Below are 17500 nucleotides of genomic sequence, written 5' to 3' on the forward strand. Positions count from 1 at the left end.
AGAAGCATAATAATACACATCTTCATATCCCTCCTGATAGTCCTCCTCCGGTCTGTACTTTTTCCCCTTGCGCCTCCTGGACCTCCTGATCTGCTTCACAAAGACCAGGAAACGCTCCATGGCTCCAGACAAAACACGAGCGAAGACCTCCTCTCCAATCCTCTAACGTTACAGCCTCCTCCTCTCCTCTTCTCCTCTACAATCCTCTAACGTTACAGTCTCCTCCTCTCCTCTTCTCCTTTACAATCCTCTTAACGTTACAGCCTCCTCCTCTCGTCTACAATCCCTGTACAGAAGCAAGCGCCCGCTGCTCAGACAATCCACAAACCTCCAAATGCCTCCTCGACAATCCCCTTTTACAATCCTCTCACGGTACAACCTCCTCTTCTCCTCGACAATCCCCTTTTACAATCCCTCTACAGTAGGAGAAGAAACAAAGTGGTGCCTCCTTTGCTGAGCTGCCTCACAGCAGCAGCTAGACAACGGGAGCCTCAGCTGTGTGTCAGTGTGTGTGTGTGTGTTAGCGTGTGTGTGTGTGTGTGTTAGAGTGTGTGTGTCAGTGTGTGTGCTGGCACTCCGCTGCTTCACAAAGAGCAGTGAAGCAGCAAAGCAAAGAGAGAGGAGAGAGAGAGGGAGAGGAGACAGAGAAAGAGAGAGAGAGAAAGAGAGAGAGGAGAGAGGGAGAGGAGACAGAGAAAGAGAGAGAGAGAAAGAGAGAGAGAGGAGAGACAGAGAGGGAGGAGAGAGAGGAGGTCAGAGAGAGAGAGAGAGAGAGAGAGAGAGAGAGAGAGAGAGGGAGAGGGATGAGAGAGAGAGAGAGAGAGAGAGAGAGAGAGGAGAGACAGAGAGGAAGGAGAGAGAGGTCAGAGAGAGAGAGAGAGAGAGAGGGAGAGGGATGAGAGAGAGAGAGAGAGAGAGAGAGAGAGGAGAGAGGGAGAGGAGACAGAGAAAGAGAGAGAGAGAAAGAGAGAGAGAGGAGAGACAGAGAGGGAGGAGAGAGAGGAGGTCAGAGAGAGAGAGAGAGAGAGAGAGAGAGAGAGAGGGGGAGAGGGATGAGAGAGAGAGAGAGAGAGGAGAGACAGAGAGGAAGGAGAGAGAGGTCAGAGAGAGAGAGAGAGAGGGAGAGGGATGAGAGAGAGAGAGAGAGAGAGAGAGAGAGAGAGAGAGAGAGAGAGAGGAGAGAGGGAGAGGAGACAGAGAAAGAGAGAGAGAGAAAGAGAGAAAGAGGAGAGAGGGAGAGGAGACAGAGAAAGAGAGAGAGAGAAAGAGAGAGAGAGGAGAGAGAGAGGGAGGAGAGAGAGGAGGTCAGAGAGAGAGAGAGAGAGAGATAGAGAAAGAGAGAGGGAGAGGGATGAGAGAGAGAGAGAGAGAGAAAGAGAGAGAGAGGAGAGAGAGGGAGGAGAGAGAGGAGGTCAGAGAGAGAGAGAGAGAGGAAAGAGAGAGGAGAGCGATGAGGAGAAGTGATAGCCTCAGTTAGAGCGTGAGCCAGCCAGCCCACCGGGGGAGATGTGTCAAATAACACCTCCTCGTCCCACACCTCTACCGCCCGCCTCTACCGCCGTGCAGGGAAGGCTGATGCCTCTTCTGTTGGAGAGCTGCCTGCCCCTGGTCCTGTGGCGCAGCGCTTAACACCTGACCGCGTGCATCCTGTTTGTTGCCAAGCTACTGTGTCCCTTCTCCAGTCACTGTGTGTCCTCTGAAGGCAGGCTTTCCTCTGAGTCACTCAGCCTCTCCCCTGTAGTCACTCAATCTCTCCTCTGTAGTCACTCAGCCTCTCATCTGTAGCCACTAAGCCTCTCCTCTGTAGTCACTCAGCCTCTCCTCTGTAACCAATCCTTCCCCTGTAGTCACTCAGCCTCTCCTCTGTAGTCACTCAGCCTCTCCTCTGTAGTCACTCAGCCTATCCTGTGTAGTCACTCAGCCTCTCCTCTGTAGTCACTCAGCCTCTCCTCTGTAACCAATCCTTCCCCTGTAGTCACTCAGCCTCTCCTCTGTAGTCACCCAGCCCCTCCTCTGTAGTCACTCAGCCTCTCCCCTGTAGTCACTCAGCATCTCCCCTGTAGTCACTCAGCCTCTCCTCTGTAGTCACTCAGCCTCTCCTCTGTATTCACTCAGCCTATCCTCTGTAGTCACTCAGTGTCTCTCATGTAGTCAATCAGCCTCTCCCCTGTAGACACTCAGCATCTCCCCTGTAGTCACTCAGCCTCTCCTCTGTAACCAATCCTTCCACTGTAGTCACTCAGCCTCTCATTTGTAGTCACTCAGCCTCTCCCCTTTAGTCAATCAATCTCTCCCCTGTAGTCACTCAGCCTCTCCTCTGTAGTCACTCAGCCTCTCCTCTGTAGTCACTCAGCATATCCTCTGTAGTCACTCAGTGTCTCTCATGTAGTCACTCAGCCTCTCCTCTGTAGTCACTCAGCCTCTCCTCTGTAGTCACTCAGCCTCTCCTCTGTAGTCACTCGGTGTTGATATGTGTGAGTGGAAAAGAGCCTCCCTACTTCTTTGCCTCTCTCTCTCTCTCTCTCTCTCTCTCTCTCTCTCTCTCTCTCTCTCTCTCTCTTTCACTCAGGGAACAGAGGTACACAAAGTTCAAAGGAGCTGGGTTTTACTATCAGAGGAGGGTGTCGATTACTTAACTACATTCAAAGGGCTTTATTGGTAAGGGAAACATATGTTTACATTTTCAAAGCAAGTGAGATAGATCATAAACAAAAGTACTCTCTCTCCCTCCTCTTCCCTCTCTCTCCCTCCATCTTCCCTCTTCCCCCTCTCTCTACCTCCCTCTTCCCTCTCTCTTCCCTCTCTCCCTCCCTCTCTCTCCCTCTTCCCACTCTCTCTCTACCGCCCTTGTCCCTCTATCTCTCCCTCCCTCTTCCATCTCTCTCTCCCTCTTCCCTCTCTCTCTCTCTCTTCCCTCTCTCTCTCATTCCCTATTTCCTCTCTCTCTCCTTCCCTCACCCATCCCTCCCTCTCCCTCCCTCTCCCCTCTCTCCCTCCCTCCAGCTAGGGCAGGGGAGGATCGGGAGAGCAACACAGCAGGAGCGAAGAGAAGGTGTGTGTCTCTGTGTGTGTCTCTCTGTGTGTGTGTGTGTGTGTGTGTGTCTCTATGTGTGTGCGTGTCTCTGTGAGTGTGTGTCTCTATGTGTGTGTCTCTATGTGTGTGTGTGTGTGTGTGTGTGTGTCTCTATGTGTGTGCGTGTCTCTGTGAGTGTGTGTCTCTATGTGTGTGTCTCTATGTGTGTGTGTGTGTGTGTGTGTGTGTGTGTGTGTGTGTGTGTGTGTGTCTTTATGTGTGTCTGTGTGTGTGTGTGTGTGTCTATGTGTGTGTGTGTGTGTGTGTGTGTCTCTATGTGTGTGTGTGTATGTCTCTATGTGTGTGTGTGTGTGTGTGTGTGTCTCTATGTGTGTGTCTCTGTGTGTGTGTGTGTGTGTGTGTGTGTCTCTATGTGTGTGTGTGTCTCTATGTGTGTGTGTGTGTGTGTGTGTGTGTGTGTGTGTGTGTGTGTGTGTAGCAAGGCAGAAAGAGCCTCCAGACACAGACAGATAGAATGAGAGAAAGGAGGATTGCCCCCCCCCCCCCCCCCCCCCCACACACACACACACACACACACACACACACACCACTCCACCAGACCACTGGTGGGCAGTTCCTCTGACAGTATTCATAGACAGGAGAGCAGGTGTTAATTGGACAATTGCTGCCAACGACACTTCCACATGGCAAGTGGCACCCTATTTCCTATATAGTGCACTACTATTGAGAATGGCCCTATTTCCTATATAGAGCACTACTATTGAGAATGACCCTATTTCCTATATAGAGCACTACTATTGAGAAGGGCCCTATTTCCTATATAGTGCACTACTATTGTGAAGGGCCCTATTTCCTATATAGTGCACTACTATTGAGAATGGCCCTATTTCCTATATAGTGCACTACTATTGAGCAGGGCCCTATTTCCTATATAGTGCACTACTATTGAGCAGGGCCCTATTTCCTATATAGTGCACTACTATTGAGCAGGGCCCTATTTCCTATATAGTGCACTACTATTGAGCAGGGCCCTATTTCCTATATAGTGCACTACTATTGAGCAGGGCCCTATTTCCTATATAGTGCACTACTATTGAGCAGGGCCCTATTTCCTATATAGTGCACTACTATTGAGCAGGGCCCTATTTCCTATATAGTGCACTACTATTGAGAATGGCCCTATTTCCTATATACAGTGCCTTGCGAAAGTATTCGGCCCCCTTGAACTTTGCGACCTTTTGCCACATTTCAGGCTTCAAACATAAAGATATAAAACTGTATTTTTTTGTGAAGAATCAACAACAACTAGGACACAATCATGAAGTGGAACGACATTTATTGGATATTTCAAACTTTTTTAACAAATCAAAAACTGAAAAATTGGGCGTGCAAAATTATTCAGCCCCTTTACTTTCAGTGCAGCAAACTCTCTCCAGAAGTTCAGTGAGGATCTCTGAATTATCCAATGTTGACCTAAATGACTAATGATGATAAATACAATCCACCTGTGTGTAATCAAGTCTCTGTATAAATGCACCTGCACTGTGATAGTCTCAGAAGATAGTCTCATGAAGAACAAGGAACACACCAGGCAGGTCCGAGATACTGCTGGGAAGAAGTTTAAAGCCGGATTTGGATACAAAAATATTTCCCAAGCTTTAAACATCCCAAGGAGCACTGTGCAAGCGATAATATTGAAATGGAAGGAGTATCAGACCACTGCAAATCTACCAAGACCTGGCCGTCCCTCTAAACTTTCAGCTCATACAAGGAGAAGACTGATCAGAGATGCAGCCAAGAGGCCCATGATCACTCTGGATGAACTGCAGAGATCTACAGCTGAGGTGGGAGACTCTGTCCATAGGACAACAATCAGTCGTATATTGCACAATCTGGCCTTTATGGAAGAGTGGCAAGAAGAAAGCCATTTCTTAAAGATATCCATAAAAAGTGTTGTTTAAAGTTTGCCACAAGCCACCTGGGAGACACACCAAACATGTGGAAGAAGGTGCTCTTGTCAGATGAAACCAAAATTGAACTTTTTGGCAACAATGCAAAACGTTATGTTTGGCGTAAAAGCAACACAGCTGAACACACCATCCCCACTGTCAAACATGGTGGTGGCAGCATCATGGTTTGGGCCTGCTTTTCTTCAGCAGGGACAGGGAAGATGGTTAAAATTGATGGGAAGATGGATGGAGCCAAATACAGGACCATTCTGGAAGAGAACCTGATGGAGTCTGCAAAAGACCTGAGACTGGGACGGAGATTTGTCTTCCAACAAGACAATGATCCGAAACATAAAGCAAAATCTACAATGGAATGGTTCAAAAATAAACATATCCAGGTGTTAGAATGGCCAAGTCAAAGTCCAGACCTGAATCCAATCGAGAATCTGTGGAAAGAACTGAAAACTGCTGTTCACAAATGCTCTCCATCCAACCTCACTGAGCTCGAGCTGTTTTGCAAGGAGGAATGGGAAAAAATGTCAGTCTCTCGATGTGCAAAACTGATAGAGACATACCCCAAGCGACTTACAGCTGTAATCGCAGCAAAAGGTGGCGCTACAAAGTATTAACTTAAGGGGGCTGAATAATTTTGCACGCCCAATTTTTCAGTTTTTGATTTGTTAAAAAAGTTTGAAATATCCAATAAATGTCGTTCCACTTCATGATTGTGTCCCACTTGTTGTTGATTCTTCACAAAAAAATACAGTTTCATATCTTTATGTTTGAAGCCTGAAATGTGGCAAAAGGTCGCAAAGTTCAAGGGGGCCGAATACTTTCGCAAGGCACTGTAGTGCACTACTATTGAGCAGGGCCCTATTTCCTATATAGTGCACTACTATTGAGCAGGGCCCTATTTCCTATATAGTGCACTACTATTGTGAAGGGCCCTATTTCCTATATAGTGCACTACTATTGTGAAGGGCCCTATTTCCTATATAGTGCACTACTATTGAGCAGGGCCCTATTTCCTATATAGTGCACTACTATTGAGCAGGGCCCTATTTCCTATATAGTGCACTACTATTGAGAATGGCCCTATTTCCTATATAGTGCACTACTATTGAGCAGGGCCCTATTTCCTATATAGTGCACTACTATTGAGCAGGGCCCTATTTCCTATATAGTGCACTACTATTGAGCAGGGCCCTATTTCCTATATAGTGCACTACTATTGAGAATGACCCTATTTCCTATATAGTGCACTACTATTGAGAATGACCCTATTTCCTATATAGTGCACTACTATTGAGCAGGGCCCTATTTCCTATATAGTGCACTACTATTGAGCAGGGCCCTATTTCCTATATAGTGCACTACTATTGAGCAGGGCCCTATTTCCTATATAGTGCACTACTATTGAGCAGGGCCCTATTTCCTATATAGTGCACTACTATTGAGCAGGGCCCTATTTCCTATATAGTGCACTACTATTGAGCAGGGCCCTATTTCCTATATAGTGCACTACTATTGAGCAGGGCCCTATTTCCTATATAGTGCACTACTATTGAGCAGGGCCCTATTTCCTATATAGTGCACTACTATTGAGCAGGGCCCTATTTCCTATATAGTGCACTACTATTGAGCAGGGCCCATATGTAGGGAATAGGGAATAGTGTTCCATTTGGGCTGCAGAACAGTCTGTCTCTACATCACACCTTCAAACCAAGACGTTTTTTCACCAACTTTAGCATCCTGCCAACTTTAGCATCCCGCCAACTTTAGCATCCTGCCAACTTTAGCATCCCGCCAACTTTAGCATCCTGCCAACTTTAGCATCCCGCCAACTTAAGCATCCAGCCAACTTTAGCATCCTGCCAACTTTAGCATCCAGCCAACTTTAGCATCCTGCCAACTTTAGCATCCAGCCAACTTTGGCATCCCGCCAACTTTAGCATCCTGCCAACTTTAGCATCCTGCCAACTTTAGCATCCCGCCAACTTTAGCATCCTGCCAACTTTAGCATCCCTCCAACTTAAGCATCCTGCCAACTTTAGCATCCCGCCAACTTTAGCATCCCTCCAACTTTAGCATCCCGACAACTTTAGCATCCCGCCAACTTTAGCATCCTGCCAACTTTAGCATCCCGCCAACTTTAGCATCCTGCCAACTTTAGCATCCCGACAACTTTAGCATCCCGCCAACTTTAGCATCCTGCCAACTTTAGCATCCCGCCAACTTTAGCATCCTGCCAACTTTAGCATCCTGCCAACTTTTTTCCTTAAAATATTCACACCCCTTGACCTTTTCCACATGTTGTTGTGTTACAAAGTGGGATTCAAATGGATTTAATTGTATTTTTTTTGTCAACAATCTGAAGAAAATACTCTGAAATGCCAAAGCGGAAGAAAAAAACAGGTCATTGAAGAGGTGAAACAGGTATTGAAGAGGTGAAACAGGTATTGAAGAGGGAAAACAGGTATTGAAGAGGTGAAACAGGTCATTGAAGAGGGAAAACAGGTATTGAAGAGGTGAAACAGGTATTGAAGAGGTGAAACAGGTATTGAAGAGGTGAAACAGGTCATTGAAGAGGGAAAACAGGTATTGAAGAGGTGAAACAGGTCATTGAAGAGGGAAAACAGGTATTGAAGAGGTGAAACAGGTATTGAAGAGGTGAAACAGGTATTGAAGAGGTGAAACAGGTATTGAAGAGGTGAAACAGGTATTGAAGCGGTGAAACAGGTCATTGAAGAGGGAAAACAGGTATTGAAGAGGTGAAACAGGTATTGAAGAGGTGAAACAGGTATTGAAGAGGTGAAACAGGTCATTGAAGAGGGAAAACAGGTATTGAAGAGGTGAAACAGGCATTGAAGAGGTGAAACAGGTATTGAAGAGGTGAAACAGGTCATTGAAGAGGTGAAAGAGGTATTGAAGAGGGAAAACAGGTATTGAAGAGGGAGAACAGGTCATTGAAGAGGGAAAACAGGTATTGAAGAGGTGAAACAGGTATTGAAGAGGTGAAACAGGTCATTGAAGAGGTGAAACAGGTCATTGAAGAGGTGAAACAGGTATTGAAGAGGGAAAACAGGTATTGAAGAGGGAAAACAGGTATTGAAGAGGTGAAACAGGCATTGAAGAGGTGAAACAGGTATTGAAGAGGTGAAACAGGTATTGAAGAGGTGAAACAGGTATTGAAGAGGTGAAACAGGTATTGAATAGGTGAAACAGGTCATTGAAGAGGGAAAACAGGTATTGAAGAGGGAAACAGGTATTGAAGAGGGAAAACAGGTATTGAAGAGGTGAAACAGGCATTGAAGAGGTGAAACAGGTCATTGAAGAGGTGAAACAGGTATTGAAGAGGGAAACAGGTATTGAAGAGGGAAAACAGGTACTGAAGAGGTGAAACAGGCATTGAAGAGGTGAAACAGGTCATTGAAGAGGTGAAACAGGTATTGAAGAGGGAAACAGGTATTGAAGAGGGAAACAGGTATTGAAGAGGGAAACAGGTATTGAAGAGGTGAAACAGGTCATTGAAGAGGGAAAACAGGTATTGAAGAGGGAAACAGGTATTGAAGAGGGAAAACAGGTATTGAAGAGGGAAACAGGTATTGAAGAGGGAAAACAGGTATTGAAGAGGGAAAACAGGTATTGAAGAGGGAAAACAGGTATTGAAGAGGGAAAACAGGTATTGAAGAGGTGAAACATTGGCAGGTGTGTGTGTGTGTGTGTGTGTGTGTGCGTGCGTGCGTGTGTGTGTGTCAGTCCTACTACTATTTCCAGACTTTGCTTTCAGACAAACGGGACACATTGACATTTAGAGAATCTGTACACCACCTGGGAGCACACACACACACACACACACACACACACACACACACACACACACACACACACACACACACACAGATCTCAGAAGTTAACACATACAAACAAACTGAAACTCACTGAGAAACAACTTATATTATCTGCAGAGAAAACGAAGCTCCAATCACACAGTCAATCACACAGCCAGAGAACGTAGCTCCAATCACACAGCCAATCACACAGCCAGAGCACGGAGCTCCAATCACACAGCCAATCACACAGCCAGAGCACGGAGCTCCAATCACACAGCCAGAGAACGTAGCTCCAATCAGACAGCCAGAGAACGAAGTTCCAATCACACAGCCAATGACACAGCCAGAGAACGTAGCTCCAATCACACAGCCAGAGAATGGAGCTCCAATCACACAGCCAGAGAATGGAGCTCCAATCACACAGCCAGAGAACGGAGCTCCAATCACACAGCCAGAGAACGTAGCTCCAATCACACAGCCAGAGAACGTAGCTCCAATCCGACAGCCAGAGAACGAAGCTCCATTCACACAGCCAATCAGACAGCCAGAGAACGAAGCTCCATTCACACAGCCAATCAGACAGCCAGAGAACGAAGCTCCAATCACACAGCCAGAGAATGGAGCTCAGAGACAGAGATATATGACAGAGAGACACGAGACAGACAGAGGGATGGACAGAGATACATGACAGAGAGACACGAGGCAGACAGAGGGTTGGACAGGGACACATGACAGGGAGACACGAGGGAGAAATAAGCATCACTCTGACTATTTACTTCTTGAACCTGGTGCAGGAACTATTACCCATAAACCCCTCTGCAGTGGAGAAGTCCTACTTAAACCTGGTGCAGGAACTATTACCCATAAACCCCTCTGCAGTGGAGAAGTCCTACTTAAACCTGGTGCAGGAACTATTACCCATAAACCCCTCTGCAGTGGAGAAGCCCTACTTAAGCCTGGTGCAGGAACTCTTACCCATAAACCCCTCTGCAGTGGAGAAGCCCTACTTAAACCTGGTGCAGGAACTATTACCCATAAACCCCTCTGCAGTGGAGAAGTCCTACTTAAACCTGGTGCAGGAACTATTACCCATAAACCCCTCTGCAGTGGAGAAGCCCTACTTAAACCTGGTGCAGGAACTATTACCCATAAACCCCTCTGCAGTGGAGAAGTCCTACTTAAACCTGGTGCAGGAACTATTACCCATAAACCCCTCTGCAGTGGAGAAGCCCTACTTAAACCTGGTGCAGGAACTCTTACCCATAAACCCCTCTGCAGTGGAGAAGTCCTACTTAAACCTGGTGCAGGAACTATTACCCATAAACCCCTCTGCAGTGGAGAAGTCCTACTTAAACCTGGTGCAGGAACTATTACCCATAAACCCCTCTGCAGTGGAGAAGTCCTACAGTCCTGTCACACTGCCAACTCTCTCCTAAACACTCCACACTGCAGCACAGCAGCAACACAGCAGCAACACCACAGTACCATTACAACATGTACAGTTCATTTCAATGTCTCTTATTCAAGTTGTCAGGTCAGGTTAGACTACAGTGTGTGAGAAAGGTTAGTCTAGCAAGGGGATATAACATACCTGCTATTACACACCTTCTGATGCACACTACACCCTCTCATACACACTACACCTTCTGATACACACTACACACTACACCTTCTGATACACACTACACCTTCTGATACACACTACACACTACACCTTCTGATACACACTACACCTTCTGATACACACTACACCTTCTGATAAACACTACACACTACACCTTCTGATACACACTACACACTACACCTTCTGATAAACACTACACACTACACCTTCTGATACACACTACACACTACACCTTCTGATAAACACTACACACTACACCTTCTGATACACACTACACCTTCTGATAAACACTACACACTACACCTTCTGATACACACTACACACTACACCCTCTGATACACACTACACACTACACCTTCTGATACACACTACACCCTCTCATACACACTACACCTTCTGATGCACACTACACCTTCTGATACACACTACACCTTCTGATACACACTACACCTTCTGATGCACACTACACCTTCTGATACACACTACACACTACACACTACATACTACACACTACACCTTCTGATGCACACTACACCTTCTGATACACACTACACCTACTGATGCACACTACACCTTATGATGCACACTACACCTTCTGATACACACTACACACTACACACTACATACTACACACTACACCTTCTGATACACACTACACCTTCTGATGCACACTACACCTTCTGATACACACTACACACTACACACTACATACTACACACTACACCTTCTGATGCACACTACACCTTCTGATACACACTACACACTACACACTACATACTACACACTACACCTTCTGATACACACTACACCTTCTGATACACACTACACCTTCTGATACACACTACACACTACACCTTCTGATACACACTACACATTCTGATACACACTACACCTTCTGATACACATTACACCTTCTGATACACACTACACACTACACACTACACCTTCTGATACACATTACACCTTCTGATACACACTACACACTACACCTTCTGTTACACACTACACACTACACCTTCTGATACACACTACACCTTCTGAAACACACTACACACTACACCATCTGATACACACTACACCTTCTGATACACACTACACCTTCTGATGCACACTACACCTTCTGATACACACTACACCTTCTGATAAACACTACACACTACACACCTTCTGATACACACTACACCTTCTGATACACACTACACCTTCTTATACACACCTTCTGATACACACTACACCTTCTGATGCACACTACACCTTCTGATAAACACTACACACTACACACCTTCTGATACACACTACACACTACACCTTCTGATACACACTACACCTTATTATACACACCTTCTGATACACACTACACCTTCTGATGCACACTACACCTTCTGATACACACTACACACTACACCTTCTGATACACACTACAAACTACACACTACACCTTCTGATACACACTATACCTTCTTATACACACTACACTTTCTGATACACACTACACCTTCTGATGCACACTACACCTTCTGATGCACACTACATACTACACCTTCTGATACACACTACACCTTCTGATACACACTACACCTTCTGCTGCACACTACACACTACACACTACACCTTCTGATGCACACTACACCTTCTGATACACACTAAACCTTATGATGCACACTCCACCTTCTGATGCACACTACACCTTCTGATACACACTACACCTTCTGATACACACTACACCTTCTGATGCACACTACACCTTCTGATACACACTACACACTACACCTTCTGATACACACTACACCTTCTGATATACACTACACACTACACCTTCTGATATACACTACACACTACACCTTCTGATATAAACTACACACTACACACTACACCTTCTGATACACACTACACCTTCGGATACACACTACACACTACATCTTCTGATACACACTACACCTTCTGATATACACTACACACTACACCTTCTGATATACACTACACACTACACCTTCTGATATACACTACACCTTCTGCTGCACACTACACACTACACACTACACCTTCTGATGCACACTACACCTTCTGATGAACACTACACACTACACCTTCTGATGCACACTACACACTACACACTACACCTTCTGATACACACTACACACTACACCTTCTGATACACACTACACCTTCTGATACACACTACACATTACACCTTCTGATACACACTACACCTTCTGATACACACTACACTTTCTGATACACACTACACCTTCTGATATACACTACACACTACACCTTCTGATACACACTACACACTACACCTTCTGATACACACTACACACTACACCTTCTGATATACACTACACACTACACCTTCTGATACACACTACACCTTCTGATACACACTACACTTTCTGATACACACTACACCTTCTGATATACACTACACACTACACCTTCTGATACACACTACACACTACACCTTCTGATACACACTACACACTACACCTTCTGATACACACTACACACTACACCTTCTGATACACACTACACCTTCTGCTGCACACTACACACTACACACTACACCTTCTGATGCACACTACACCTTCTGATACACACTAAACCTTCTGATGCACACTACACCTTCTGATGCACACTACACCTTCTGATACACACTACACCTTCTGATACACACTACACCTTCTGATGCACACTACACCTTCTGATGCACACTACACACTACACCTTCTGATACACACTCCACCTTCTGATATACACTACACACTACACCTTCTGATATACACTACACACTACACCTTCTGATACACACTACACACTACACACTACACCTTCTGATACACACTACACCTTCTGATACACACTACACCTTCTGCTGCACACTACACCTTCTGATACACACTACACACTACACACTACACCTTCTGATACACACTACACACTACACACTACACCTTCTGATACACACTACACACTACACCTTCTGATACACATTACACACTACACACTACACCTTCTGATACACAATCCACCTTCTGATATACACTACACACTACACCTTCTGATATACACTACACACTACACCTTCTGATACACACTACACACTACACACTACACCTTCTGATACACACTACACCTTCTGATACACACTACACCTTCTGCTGCACACTACACCTTCTGATACACACTACACACTACACACTACACCTTCTGATACACACTACACACTACACACTACACCTTCTGATACACACTACACACTACACCTTCTGATACACATTACACACTACACACTACACCTTCTGATACCCACTACACACTACACCTTCTGATACACACTACACACTACACCTTTTGATACACACTATACCTTCTGATACACACTACACCTTCTGATACACACTACACCTTCTGATACACACTAAACCTTCTGATACACACTACACACTACACCTTTTGATACACACTATACCTTCTGATACACACTACACCTTCTGATACACACTACACCTTCTGATACACACTACACACTACACCTTTTGATACACACTATACCTTCTGATGCACACTACACCTTCTGATACACACTACACCTTCTGATGCACACTACACCATCTTATACACACTACACCTTCTGATGCACACTACACCTTCTGATGCACACTACATACTACACCTTCTGATACACACTACACCTTCTGATATACACTACACACTACACCTTCTGATATACACTACACACTACACACTACACCTTCTGATATACACTACACACTACACCTTCTGATATACACTACACACTACACACTACACCTTCTGATGCACACTACACCTTCTGTTGCACACTACACACTACACCTTCTGATGCACACTACACCTTCTGATGCACACTACACACTACACCTTCTGATATACACTACACACTACACACTACACCTTCTGATACACACTACACACTACACACTACACCTTCTGATTTACACTACACACTACACCTTCTGATATACACTACACACTACACACTACACCTTCTGATACACACTACACCTTCTGCTGCACACTACACACTACACACTACACCTTCTGATGCACACTACACCTTCTGAAACACACTACACACTACACCTTCTGATACACACTACACCTTCTGATGCACACTACACACTACACCTTCTGCTGCACACTACACACTACACACTACACCTTCTGATGCACACTACACCTTCTGCTGCACACTACACACTACACCTTCTGATACACACTACACCTTCTGATATACACTACACACTACACCTTCTGATGCACACTACACCTTCTGATACACACTACACCTTCTGATGCACACTACATACTACACCTTCTGATACACACTACACCTTCTGATGCACACTACATACTACACCTTCTGATACACACTACACCTTCTGATATACACTACACACTACACCTTCTGATATACACTACACACTACACACTACACCTTCTGATATACACTACACACTACACCTTCTGATATACACTACACACTACACACTACACCTTCTGATGCACACTACACCTTCTGTTGCACACTACACACTACACCTTCTGATGCACACTACACCTTCTGATGCACACTACACACTACACCTTCTGATATACACTACACACTACACACTACACCTTCTGATACACACTACACACTACACACTACACCTTCTGATATACACTACACACTACACCTTCTGATACACACTACACCTTCTGATACACACTACACCTTCTGCTGCACACTACACACTACACACTACACCTTCTGATATACACTACACACTACACACTACACCTTCTGATACACACTACACACTACACACTACACCTTCTGATACACACTACACACTACACCTTCTGATGCACACTACACCTTCTGAAACACACTACACACTACACCTTCTGATACACACTACACCTTCTGATGCACACTACACACTACACCTTCTGCTGCACACTACACACTACACACTACACCTTCTGCTGCACACTACACACTACACCTTCTGATACACACTACACCTTCTGATACACACTACACACTACACCTTCTGATGCACACTACACCTTCTGAAACACACTACACACTACACCTTCTGATACACACTACACCTTCTGATACACACTACACCTTCTGATGCACACTACACACTACACCTTCTGCTGCACACTACACACTACACACTACACCTTCTGATACACACTACACCTTCTGATACACACTACACCTTCTGATATACACTACACACTACACACTACACCTTCTGCTGCATATGAAACTAGGAAACACTGGCACCATTGCAGAGGGGTAGATGGTGATGAGGAGAAGAGAGCTGTCCAGAACATCCAGTCTAACAAGGAAGGTGCAGTGTGTTCTGGGATTCTGAGTTCCTCATGCACACTATAACTAACACTCTGAATCACACGCAGAAAAATAAAACACATTAATTCACAGCTACACCACATTCAAATATAGACCCGTAAAAACACACACTAACTAAAACGGTCTAATGCTGTGTCTCTAGTGAACCCGTGTCATCTCCTTCAAAGCACATCCATCCTAACCTTTCAGTTGAATCATTTATCACAACTTCCCAAGCCTTTCTCTACTCCTTCTCACATATCGTTTTTATCAGCTTCATCTACAAATGGGCCTCTCCTCTGTCTGTCTGTCTGTCTGTCTGTCTGTCTGTCTGTCTGTCTGTCTGTCTGTCTGTCTGCCTCTCTGCCTGCTGTCTGCCATGTGGTCTCTCTCTCCATATGGTGTACTGTATTACAGTAGTCACATGGGATAGGTCCTCTACTATAGCAGATGGTTTTGACTGATAATATGTTACTGAATGTTAGCTCCGTAGCCTCTGGTGAATGTTGAACTAAAGGATGCTGATGAAGATGTACAAATAGACAGTGGTTGAGGATGAGGATGGACTAGTTGGACAACCAGTGTGGTTGAGGATGAGGATGGACTAGTTGGATGACAGTGTGGTTGAGGCTGGGGATGGACTAGTTGGACGACAGTGTGGTTGAGGATGAGGATGGACTAGTTGGACAACCAGTGTGGTTGAGGATGAGGATGGACTAGTTGGATGACAGTTTGGTTGAGGATGAGGATGGACTAGTTGGACGACAGTGTGGTTGAGGATGAGGATGGACTAGTTGGATGACAGTGTGGTTGAGGATGGGGATGGACTAGTTGGATGACAGTGTGGTTGAGGCTGGGGATGGACTAGTTGGATGACAGTGTGGTTGAGGATGAGGATGGACTAGTTGGACAACCAGTGTGGTTGAGGCTGGGGATGGTCTAGTTGGATGACAGTGTGGTTGAGGCTGGGGATGGACTAGTTGGACGACAGTGTGGTTGAGGATGAGGATGGACTAGTTGGACAACCAGTGTGGTTGAGGATGGGGATGGACTAGTTGGACAACCAGTGTGGTTGAGACTGGGGATGGACTAGTTGGACAACCAGTGTGGTTGAGACTGGGGATGGACTAGTTGGACAACCAGTGTGGTTGAGGATGAGGATGGACTAGTTGGACGACAGTGTGGTTGAGTATGAGGATGGACTAGTTGGACGACAGTGTGGTTGAGTATGAGGATGGACTAGTTGGATGACAGTGTGGTTGAGACTGGGGATGGACTAGTTGGACAACCAGTGTGGTTGAGACTGGGGATGGACTAGTTGGACAACCAGTGTGGTTGAGGATGAGGATGGACTAGTTGGACAACAGTGTGGTTGAGGATGAGGATGGACTAGTTGGACGACAGTGTGGTTGAGGATGAGGATGGACTAGTTGGACAACCAGTGTGGTTGAGGATGAGGATGGACTAGTTGGACGACAGTGTGGTTGAGGACAGGGATGGACTAGTTGGACAACCAGTGTGGTTGAGGATGAGGATGGACTAGTTGGACGACAGTGTGGTTGAGGATGAGGATGGACTAGTTGGATGACAGTGTGGTTGAGGATGAGGATGGACTAGTTGGATGACAGTGTGGTTGAGGATGAGGATGGACTAGTTGGATGACAGTGTGGT

General features: G+C 45.5%; 1 protein-coding gene across 21 annotated transcripts in view; it reads right to left on the minus strand.

Moving 5' to 3' along the window:
- LOC110499739 (glutamate receptor-interacting protein 1) overlaps positions 1–17500 on the minus strand; it is a 709091-nt gene that overhangs the window by 377370 nt on the left and 314221 nt on the right. For 5 of the 21 annotated variants that reach the window (XM_090228959.1, XM_090228955.1, XM_090228958.1 and 2 more), the window contains exon 1: positions 1–332. This exon is cut by the window's left edge and continues 13 nt beyond it. The exons of 8 other annotated variants lie outside the window; for them this stretch is intronic. In XM_090228959.1, the coding sequence (XP_090085085.1) occupies positions 1–120 (120 nt within the window). In that variant the 5' untranslated portion in view covers positions 121–332. Of the gene's footprint in view, positions 410–17500 lie in introns of those variants that run through there. 8 more of the 21 variants (XM_090228961.1, XM_090228957.1, XM_090228960.1 and 5 more) reach the window with 3 other exon arrangements.

Source organism: Oncorhynchus mykiss, unplaced genomic scaffold (assembly GCF_057628025.1).
Source record: "Oncorhynchus mykiss isolate SJ-2025 unplaced genomic scaffold, ASM5762802v1 scaffold106, whole genome shotgun sequence".
Classification (NCBI taxonomy): domain Eukaryota; kingdom Metazoa; phylum Chordata; class Actinopteri; order Salmoniformes; family Salmonidae; genus Oncorhynchus; species Oncorhynchus mykiss.